The sequence below is a fragment of the Gossypium hirsutum genome, chromosome A10 (assembly GCF_007990345.1).
Source record: "Gossypium hirsutum isolate 1008001.06 chromosome A10, Gossypium_hirsutum_v2.1, whole genome shotgun sequence".
NCBI lineage: Eukaryota > Viridiplantae > Streptophyta > Magnoliopsida > Malvales > Malvaceae > Gossypium > Gossypium hirsutum.
Window position 1 is genome coordinate 18,212,230 of NC_053433.1, and position 11,558 is coordinate 18,223,787.

Consider the following 11,558-nt stretch of genomic DNA (forward strand, 5'->3'; position numbering starts at 1 on the left):
GTGTTGAATGAAGAGGTTAGAAGAAGATCTCAGGGTTCTACATCACAGTCCGAGGTGTTGGTTATCGAGAACAGGGGGAGAAACAGAGACAAAGATGGAAAGGGTAGAGATAAAAGCCGAAGCAAGTCAAGATCGAGATACAAGAATCTTGAGTGTCATCATTGTGGTAAGAAAGGTCATATCAAGAAATATTGCTTCAAGTGGAAGAAAGAAAACAAAGGTGGTGGTGATAAACACGACCGGAATGACGATGAAAAATCCGAGCGTGTTGCTACTGTTACTCGTGAAGATTTGTTAGTTATTTGTGATCAGAATTTGGTCAACCTAGCATGCGACGAGACTAGTTGGGTGATTGATACTAGTGCATCACTTCATGTCACGTCGAGGAAGGAATTCTTCACATCTTATACTCCTGGTGATTTTGGGGTATTGAAGATGGGTAATGATGGTTTGGTTTCGGTTATTGGTATGGGAGATGTTAGCTTGGTAAGTAACAATGGAACAAAGTTAACTCTCAAGGATGTCAGACATGCACCGGATGTCCGTTTGAATTTGATTTCTGCAGGAAAGCTTGATGATGAGGGATTTTGTAACACCTTCAGTGAAGGGCAGTGGAAGCTGACTAAAGGCTCCTTGGTTGTGGCTCGAGGAAAGAAGAGCTCAAATTTGTACTTGATGCAAGCTTTGACTTCTCGAGAGACGGTGAATGTGACACTGAATGACAACTCAACTGAGTTGTGGCATAAACGACTCAGTCACATGAGTGAGAAGGGGCTTAACTGTTTAGCGAAGAAGAATCAACTTTCAGGTTTAAAGAATGCTACACTGAAGAATTGTACTCATTGTCTAGCAGGAAAGCAGAAAAGAGTTTCATTTAAAAGCCATCCTCCTCATAGGAAATCAGAGTTGCTAGAGTTGGTCCATTCAGATGTTTGTGGTCCGATAAAAGTAAGATCACATGGTGGTGCACTTTACTTTGTGACTTTCATTGATGATTGTTCAAGAAAGCTATGGGTTTACACTTTGAAGTCTAAAAATCAAGTCTTTGAGGCGTTTAAACAGTTTCAAGCATCAGTTGAAAGGGAAACTGGGAAGAAGTTGAAGTGCATTCGTACTGATAATGGTGGTGAGTACACAGGGTCGTTTCATGAGTATTGTCTGCGACAGGGAATCAGACATCAGAGAACACCACCAAAGACTCCACAGTTAAATGGGTTAGCTGAAAGAATGAACCGAACATTGATTGAGAGAGTCAGATGTTTGTTGTCAGATGCAAAGTTACCAAGATCGTTTTGGGCTGAAGCTTTGAATACAGTGACACATGTGATAAATCTGTCTCCTAGTGTTTCTTTGAAAGGTGATGTGCCAGATAGAGTTTGGTTTGGTAAAGACGTGTTATATGATCACCTACGTGTGTTCGGTTGTAAAGCATTTGTTCATGTTCCAAAGGATGAAAGATCCAAGTTGGATGCCAAGGCTCGACAATGCATTTTTATTGGTTATGGTCTAGATGGTGAGTTTGGTTATAGACTCTATGATCCAGTTCAGAAGAAACTCGTGAGAAGCAGAGATGTTGTCTTCATTGAGGATCAGACCATTGATGACATTGATAAGACGGAGAAAGTGGATTCACAAGGTAGTGGTGACTTGATCGATGTGAATCCGGTTCCCTTAGACTCTTCACCAGATCCTATCTAGGATTATGTGCATGGTGATGTTAGTGGTGACCATCAGACTATAGGTGACTTTGATACTCCCATGGATGATGTTGTGAATGATCAACAACAAGCACCTATAGCTCCACCAGCAGTTCCACTTCGAAGGTCTTCTAGAGATCTACGATCTTCTGTCAGGTATTCTCCTGATGAATATCTTCTTTTGACTGACGGGGGAGAACCTGAATGTTATGAAGAGGCTATGGAGAGTGAATGCAAAGATTAGTGGGTTGAAGCGATGAAAGACGAACTTCAATCCTTGCATGAGAACCATACTTTTGAATTGGTGAAACTGCCTAAGGGCAAAAGAGCTTTGAAGAATCGGTGGGTTTACAGGTTGAAGCAAGAAGAGAAGTCTTCATCTCCACGATACAAAGCTAGATTGGTCGTCAAGGGTTATACTCAGAAAAAGGGGGTTGATTTTGAAGAAATATTTTCTCCGGTTGTGAAAATGTCCTCTATCAGAACTATACTGAGTTTGGCAGCTTGTTATGACCTAGAGGTTGAACAAATGGATGTGAAAACTGCTTTTCTTCATGGTGACTTGGAAGAAGAGCTTTACATGGAGCAGCCAGAGGGTTTTGTTGCACAAGGGAAAGAGGACTATGTGTGCAGATTGAAGAAGAGCTTGTATGGTTTGAAGCAAGCTCCAAGGCAATGGTACAAGAAGTTTGAGTCTGTTATGGGGGAGCAAGGCTACAAGAAGACTACTTCTGATCATTGTGTGTTTGTTAAGAGATTCTCTGGTGATGATTTTATTATTCTTTTGCTCTATGTTGATGATATGCTTATTGTTGGTCAGAATGCTTCTAGAATTGAGAAGTTGAAACAAGAGTTGAGTAAATCCTTTGCAATGAAGGATTTGGGGCCAGCAAAGCAAATTCTTGGCATAAGACTGACACGTGATAGAAAGGCCAAGAAATTATGGTTATCACAAGAGAGGTACATTGAGAAAGTACTTCAAAGGTTTAGTATGGACAAAGCTAAAGCGGTGAATACTCCCTTTGCTATGCACTTTAGATTGAGTGTTAAGCATAGTCCTTCCACAGAAAAGGAGAAGGAAGAGATGCAGAAAATTCCTTACTCTTCAGCCGTGGGTAGTTTGATGTACGCAATGGTTTGCACGAGACCAGACTTGGCTTATGCCGTTGGTACAGTTAGTCGGTTTCTTTCTAATCCAGGCAGAGAGCATTGGAATGCAGTGAAGTGGATTATGAGATATCTTCGTGGCACTTTCAACATGAAACTTTGTTTCGGCAATGAGAAACCTGTTCTTGTTGGGTATACAGATTCAGACATGGCCGGAGACATTGACTCGAGGAGATCTACTTCAGGTTACTTAATCACTTATGCAGGGGGAGCTGTGGCATGGCAATCGAGACTGCAAAAGTGTGTTGCATTGTCCACCACCGAATCAGAGTTCATTGCAGCAACCGAAGCGTGTAAGGAGATGCTTTGGATGAAGAAGTTTGTGCATGAGCTTGGTTTTACTCAGGAGAAGTATGTCCTGTACTGTGATAGCCAGAGTGCTATTCATCTTGGTAAGAACTCAACTTTTCATGCTAGATCTAAGCATATTGATGTGAGGTACCATTGGATACGAGATGTTCTTGAAGCTAAGCTGTTAGAGCTTGAGAAGATACACACTAATGATAATGGTGCTGATATGTTGACGAAGGCCTTACCAAGAGGAAAGTTTGAAGCATGTTGTTTGACCTCCGGCATGGAGGCATTCCCCACATAGTTGGAGGGGGAGATTTGTTGGGTATGGGTCCCACTATGTGGGAAACCCATATTTTCTGGCACAAATGTTTTGCCTTCCTTTTTCCTTTGGTTTTGTCAAAAGCCAATTTTTTGGCTTATTAACGGGAGTGGGCAGAAATTTTTCTGCAGAGAGCTAAAGAAAAAATAGAGAGAAAGAGAATAGAAAAAATCAGATTTTCAAGCTTGGTGCAGCAGTGATCAACTCTTCGATCGAAGGTCCATCCGTGGTTCGATTGAGCTGATTTTTGGACAGCAGCTAGGTGATAAGGTGTTCTTGACTTTGTACGGTCGGATTTTTCATCCGAGTCTTGTAGCGTCGGAAATACCCATTTTTCAGCAGCTACGTTTTTGGTGATGTTCTCTCATTTTTCTCTCTTTTGCTAAAGATTACATATTGTTAGCCTTGTCGGAGTTGAATGCTTGTTGTAGGCTTGATATTGTGATCTTGTAGTCGAACATTTGATGATAGTAGAGCTCTTTATCGGACTCTAAAGTCCCGTGGTTTTTTACCCTTGATTTAAAGGGGTTTTCCACGTAAAAATATCGGTGTCTCTATTTATTTTTGTTGTGGTTGCATTAGTTGATTTGTGGTTGATTAAGGTTGCTAGAGAACATATCTTGTGCTATTGTGCTTGCCATAATTTTTTGACAGGAGTTATAAGGAGAGAAAGAACACCGGTTGTGCTTTCGCTTTGTTTCGGTTGTTCGGTTTCTTCCCAACAACAGGGTGGGTGAAGTGTAATGTGAACGCTGCTGTAAACAAGGGAGGGACGGTGACTTGTTTTGCTTAACTTCTTCAAGTTGAGTCGAGCCAGTTCTTGCGAGGTATGTCAAGGTCGTTTTCTGAGTTGTTGGATCTGCACATAGGTGAGGCTATGGCCATTAGAGGCGCGTTGTCATGGCTGAAGGAATAGGATTGTTTGGACGTAATTACTACGCTTACAAGTGGTAAATCTTATGTTTCTAAGTATGGATTGATTTTCGCATATTGTTATGTGTTTCAATGATTGTGCTTCTGCTAGACTAGATTCGTTTTATTCATTATGTATCAGACGTTGTTAGTTACGATATTTTGTTGCCTATTATTGTAGGTGAGGAATGTATGACGAAAGTCTATTGACTCAAAATTTAAAATGATCCCTCTTTGGATTGATTTGTGTTTCTCGTTTATATGCTTAAACACAAATTATTTACTAATATGATACCCTTATGCTAGTGATTGGGTGATAAATAATAAAATTAACTTGTATATTGACAATTTGGGAAAATTAACAAGCAGTCCAATAGCAAACACGTGTTCCTAACTTACTCGCCATGGCACGTGTCCATGCCCAACATTAACACCTTTGACTCTCACCTTGATCATTTTCTCTCTTCTTTTTTATTGAAAAAAAGAACGAGAATTTTGTAATTGGAAAAACGAAAACAGAAATTGCTACGAAGAGCTATACTCCTATTGAAACTAAGATATAAGTTTCAATTCATGAATTCTATAATTAAATTACAATATTTTTATTTTTAAAAAAATCTACTGAAGAACCAGAAAGATAGAAGAGAGAAGCTGCTACATCATTGAAACTTACTTTTTTTTTTAGAAGGAAAATTATTACAACTGAAGAATAAACACAGCCGCAGCGCTGCAGTCAAAAGACATTTGAGCAGTTGAAAGAGATTTGCTTAGTGGTTCAATATTCCCAAAAACCAGCATATATTATTTATTTATTTATTATATAATGTACTTACTCCCACTGAATTTCGTTATTCAGCAAATGATTTTATGTTCTTCCCTAAGTTGATATTCTCTTATTATTTTCCTTCTCTCCAGCTTTTTCCTTTTTCTTTTTAACTGCAAGGGAACGATTTTTTTTTAATTTGATAAAATATTATTAGCCATTTTAGTACTTCTGGTAAATTTTTTCTAATTAAATTTTTGGTTGGATATATATATATATATATTTATGAAAATTTGATTCCTTTCTAAGAAGATTTAAAATTTCCAACTAAAAATACTTCCGTTTACATAAAAGAGATGTCGTAAAAAAGTTCATATATATATATATGTATATATTCCCCGGGAAAGGGGGGTGTTGATTTAGGCTTTTTCTTCATGGCTTTAATCGAGCCCACTCATATCGTCCTTCTACTAGTTGATCCTTGAGAATATCGTAATTGTACCTAAAAACAGTGAACCGAAAAGAAATTTATTCTTTTTTAGTTTGAAATTGCCGTTTGGTTGCTAAGAAAATGTAACAGATGAATGAAAAATTATAATTTCTTTTAAAGAGAATGTGCGCAGAACATACTTTTCTGCGAACTGATTTCTAAGTTTTTCCTCAGCAACAACAAAGAATTCTTCGAGTTCTGCTTCGGTTGGCATCTTCTCTACCATTGATCTACGCCGCGAGTTCCCCCCTGATGGCCTGGACGTTGAATCCATGTCTTCTGGTTCTGCTCGAAGCTCACTCAACGGCGTCGTTTCTCTCCTGCTTGAATTCACCGTAGAGACGAAGAGAAAAAAAAAGAATTTGAGGAGTATATAAAGAAAGATGATTTAGAGAATTTAAAACGGAAGGAAAGAAAATTTAAATGATAGGCTTCTTTTGAATTTCGAATTCAAGAGACGAAGTAAGTTGCAGTACATAAATATCAAAATAAATAAATAAATTTATTATAGGTATAATTATTATAAGCTCAATTGAATGCAATTGCTCTTGCCAAACATATATATAACAACCTCTCTCTGCTGCTGAAATGCGTGGATGATTTAACTTCAATGCTCTCATCCTGCAAAAAATTTTAAAAAATTCTCGAATTTAATAGCATCAATTAAAGCTCGACAAACCGAAATTCCTAGAATCCATTATGAAATTTTTCAAAAAAACAAAAGAAACAGTTTCAAAATTCATCACCTCCAGATCTGGCAATTCGATAATCCTTTTTCCGCACGAGCTGATAATGCTTGAACAACATGGCACGTCATCTTCATGGTCCGAGCTAGGGCTCAAACACTGATTTTCATTACGAGGATAATGATCCACCAAAATCCTCCGGCTTCTTAACTGGATATACGACGTCGTTGAGGAAGTTACTTTACATTCTGCTGCTTGGCCTTCATCGTCGTCGTTAAATCTTCTTCGTTTATTCCGAACTGCTTCGGTTGCCGCCTCCGCCATGGCTATCGTTAGAACTCCGACGTCATCTAGCTCCATAACTGCAATTCCTTCAACTGTTGTACACTTCCTCCTCATAAACTGAAATGAATCACTTGTTTCTTTTTTGGTTTTGAGCGTTCTTTTTCTGGTTTTGTTAGCTATAGATGATGAGAGGGGTGAAACAATGAACGGTGAGGATTGGTTTTGAGGTTTTAAAGAGGTTAAGTAGTTGCGGGCTATTGAACTGATGGTGGTCCTTTTAACACATTCTGTACGGAAATTTGGTGGCGCCGTAACGCGGATCTAGGAACTGTTAAAAGGGAATGTGCCTTAGCTTTGGACCGCGTAGATCAATCCCAATATGGTGGTATGACTTTGGAAGACCTCCAAAATCACTTCTTAAAGCTAAAATTTATAATTAAATCCTAATACAACTTGGTATTATTAGTAAAGACGGGTTTCAGTTTTATTATAGGTAATTTATATGATTTTTTCCCTTTAATTTTATTTAAAAAAGAGAGAGGTTATTTTACTTTTTTGTCTTTTTATTACTCCTTAAACTTGCATGTTAGTATTTAATTAATTTTTAAAAAATTTAAAAATATTAAAAATATTTTTTTATAATTTTTATAATTTTTAAATTTTTTAAAAATAATTTATATATTTTTAAAATTTTAATTTTTTTAAAAATTAATTAATTGCTAACGTGACATCCACATGACAATTCATGTGTATGCCACATCGTCAAAGTTAACAACTGTTAACTTTGTCCATCCATTTTGGAATAATTTAACAAAAAACACAAGTTTAGAGGCTAAAAAAATAAAAAAAAAATTAAACGGAGGGTTAAAATAATTTTTTTATAAAGTTAGAGGACTAAATAAATTATTATGTCATTATAATATGTAGATATTTAGTTCTACTATATGTAATTACCACGAATAAATTTTGTTTGATTCTTTATTAATTTAATTTTATTTTGAATATGTATTTATAATTATACCAAACTTATCTCCAAAAATTAAAGCTAAAATTTGTTAAATCGATTTAGGTTGAAACCATTTTAATCACATCTACTTGATTGAACCATGTTGGATTCAGTTGATTTTATGGGTCGAGACCGGCTTTTGCTCACCCTTTGAACATTTATACATTTAAGTGAATAATAAACATATATAATATAAAAGTAAAAGACATGGAAGCACTGTACATATGCTGGCTTCAGAAAATCACATTTATCCTTTCTTTTTCTTGTGAGTTAGGGGAAGGAAAAAAAACTATAAAGGAAATAAAAGGAAAAGGGTTTATTTCATTAAATGTACTTAAATTTAGTCGAAATTAAGATAGTAGTGACTAATCTTTTTATTGTGAGTGCTCTCCAAAGAAATAAACAATTGATAATAAAATGTACTACATTAAAATATTAATTGATTTCATATTAACACACGTATTTTCATGAAAAATAAAAGACATTAAAATACTTTACATGTGCTAGCTCAAGAAAATTAACATTGTATTTTTATCATCTTATTTATTATTAATGTACCATCTATATTCATTTTACGATCCATGAAGATTGATGTACATTCCATCTCAATAATCAACTAATCAACATGATCTTCAGTTTGTTGGTCAAGTCTCTAAGTTTGATACCAATTGAAAGTTCATTGATTTTGTCTTCTTGTTGCATATGTAGTTGCAATTGCGCTTATTACCTAATAGAGTAAAAACATGACATAAACAAAGAAGTTGGTTATATGGTTCAAAGACTCACTACCTTGCCCAGAGAGCATTAATCCACTATTAAACTTGAGGGTTTAAACAAAGAAGATGAGGGAGAATAGAATTAATGAAGATAAGAAAGGTTTTATTTTTCTAGAGAGAAAAGATTCCAGGAATAAGTACACAATTTATTCAATATTCATAAATTTAGATAGTAACTACTTTTTAAACATTAGCAAAACTAATTAACAATTCTCTTTAGAATAGGGATATGTTTAACTACCAAAAAATTTATTGAATTTTAAAACAATGAACTAATGTTCCTTAAAGCAAACATTTAACACTCCTCCTTGCTTAAGGAACTGCAAACTCCAATTCTTTTCCTTAAAATCTCAAACTTGCTGACTGGAAGTGGTTTTGTAAATAAATCTACAACTTGTTCTTCAAACTTGCAGTAAACTAAAGTGACTTCTCCTTGTTGTTGTACTTCCCTCAAGAAGTAGAGCTTAATGTTGAAATGTTTAGTCTTCCCATGAAACACTGGGTTGTTTGAGATTGCAATAGCTGTCTGATTGTCAACAAAAATCTTAGTGCTATTTTTCTGCTCCATATGTAAATCACGTATCATCTTTTTCAGCCATAAGGTTTGATTTGCTGCTACAGTTGCTGCTATGAACTCTGTTTCTGTAGTGGATTGTGCTACAATCTCCTGCTTCTTAGAAGACCATGAGAAAATTCCCGAACCTAAGCTGAAACAAAATCCTGACATACTTTTCATATCATCAATAGACCCAGCCCAGTCACTATCTGAAAAACCGTACAGCCTTAAGTTTTCGCATAACTCAAACTTGACACTGTAATCAACAGTACCTTTGATGTACCTTAATATTATTTTTGCTGCTCTTAAATGCATTTCACTAGCACAGTGCATATGTAACACCTCTAACCCATATCAGTCGCCAGATTGGGGTTACAAGGTATTACTTGAACTAAATATCATTTTTGTTTTAACATTAATACATGCACACACTTGGACTAACTTTTAAATCAAACTATTATTAATATCACATAGCGAATTGTAACTTTGACACAATCTAGTATAATATTAAAACATATAAACTTTATAAGTCAATATCTATATATGTGTATTCAAAAACTTGAATTACCCATATCAAGCCGCGAACATGTTAAAATAAACATATACATGTTCGGTTATAACTAAACTACTTTCAATGCCATATCACATATAACTCATTAACCTATACAACAATCAAAATTCAAATAATCCATTCAATATGCAAAGCAAAACTCGAATCAATCCACTTCATACATTCAAGTCATTAAACAAATTTGATACTCATAATATATATACCACTCCACCATAACACATTGCCAATTAACCACAAAGAGCTTAATCATAATCCAACAAAATCGAATTTAAGCATGTAAGTTAAGCCATTTTCTCATGGCCTTTATGTACAATGCTATCAAAACAACAAAGTCTCCCAAAATATTATCCTATACATGCCATAATGTTAACTTAGGATTAACTAAGAAGGGGTACCAAAACGTTGCTGGCAAGTGTGATGACTTCGAAGATGGTCCCGAGTATGGAGCGGATCAAAAAGAAATCTAAATAAGAGACAAGTGAACACACCAAAAGAGTTTTCAATTCAGTAAGTCATAAGCCATATAATACAAACAATTAGCTGAATATGTCGATCTAGAATCTAGAAAGGTTAATAGATTATCGAAATTATCAATTCAACTACTAGTCAAGTCTTACTGTTAACTCAAGGTATCATATAACTGAATACCTTAATTCCTTCCTGTAATATTTAACAACGATGGATGTATTCATGTACCTATGTTTAAATTTTCATGTCCCCAATTTCCTATTCGAACAATAGCTTTGCCCTCCATCCAGTTCCTGCATTTATTTTATCAACAACCAATTTCGCGCACGTAGTGCTCAAGCAAGGAAATTCATATCCATAGTACCATGTTAACCCACACACATAATGCCTTAGTAATTCACATACATATTGACATTCCAATCCGCACACATAGTGCCGTACAAATTCACACACATAGTGCCGTACAAATTCGCACACATAGTTCCATTCAAATTCGCACACATAGTGCCAAAATCATTTCGTTTAAACAAGTGATTTATTCAATTAACTAAGTATAATCGGTCACATGCCTTTCAATCAAAAGAATACATAAACGAGAGTAATTCTTTCACGATATGCATACACCAATTATGTATAAAATAACCAAGTTTAATTGCTTATAGACTTACATCGTTTTAGATGAAACGGTTGCAATCGGCTACTCGATATTCTTTTCTTTGCCCTTGCTTGATTCCTCTCCTTTGGGTTCTTGAGCTAAAATAAATAAATTAACTAATTTAATTACATTGCTAGTTAGTTATATCCCATAATATTAATGATTTCATATCATGAGAATCACATGGCTAAAATTTTTTTTTTCACCTTAGGCTTTTAAGCCATTCGGCTATTGTTCACCTAAGACCACATTACTATCCATAACCCAATCAATATTTCAATAAAACACCTATATTTATATATATGTACATACGGTAACCACTCCTTGCTAATTACTCACATATATATATAAATTTAATAATTTCCATTTCATCTTATAACCATCGTTGTTCAAGACATTGAATATTCAACTAAAGTTTATCTAATGTCTTAAGGCCAAATGCATATAAATTTTTAGCATACATATAAAGTTTATACTTTAAATAATTTATTCACATACTAACAAGCCGAATATCATCTTCACTAAACATTTAAACCATAATTCCTTAACAATCTTTTCACTTTCGGCTTTATCACTACCAAAATAACAATTGCACATCACTTTGTCATTTAACACAAAGTTTCAACACATAACCACCTTGACCGAATACTTCTAAAAACTATCAAAAGCTCCACATTTGTTCGTACCATCATTTAAGTTCACCAATATCTATTTAGCTAGCTCATTTTCACCTTTCTAATATTTCTATCCAAAACATAAAAACACTATCTTCTTAGCATTTATCCATTATAACCGAATGCACATTTTGTCACCAATTCAAAAAAATTTACATATGGGTTATAATAAGAGCTTGACTACTAACTCAATTTTCATAAAATTTAATAAAAATAACATAAAATCCTACCTTAATTAA

The 11,558-nt window shown here is 35.0% G+C and overlaps 1 protein-coding gene across 2 annotated transcripts; it reads right to left on the reverse strand.

Moving 5' to 3' along the window:
- Positions 1 to 4,933: 4,933 nt before the first annotated feature.
- On the reverse strand, positions 4,934 to 6,959 carry LOC107914416 (cyclin-dependent kinase inhibitor 7). Of its 2 annotated transcripts, none has more exons than XM_041078840.1 (4): positions 6,389 to 6,959; positions 6,214 to 6,263; positions 5,783 to 5,965; positions 4,934 to 5,654 (listed from the first exon to the last, which is right to left on the reverse strand). In XM_041078840.1, the coding sequence occupies exons 1-4, from the start codon at positions 6,725 to 6,727 to the stop codon at positions 5,585 to 5,587; spliced, it is 642 nt and encodes a 213-aa protein (XP_040934774.1). In that variant the 5' UTR covers positions 6,728 to 6,959; the 3' UTR covers positions 4,934 to 5,584. The 2 variants fall into 2 exon arrangements, with proteins under 2 accessions (XP_040934774.1, XP_040934775.1); XM_041078841.1 differs by having other exon boundaries at positions 5,783 to 5,962; positions 6,389 to 6,950.
- Between the last annotated feature and the right edge of the window lie 4,599 nt (positions 6,960 to 11,558).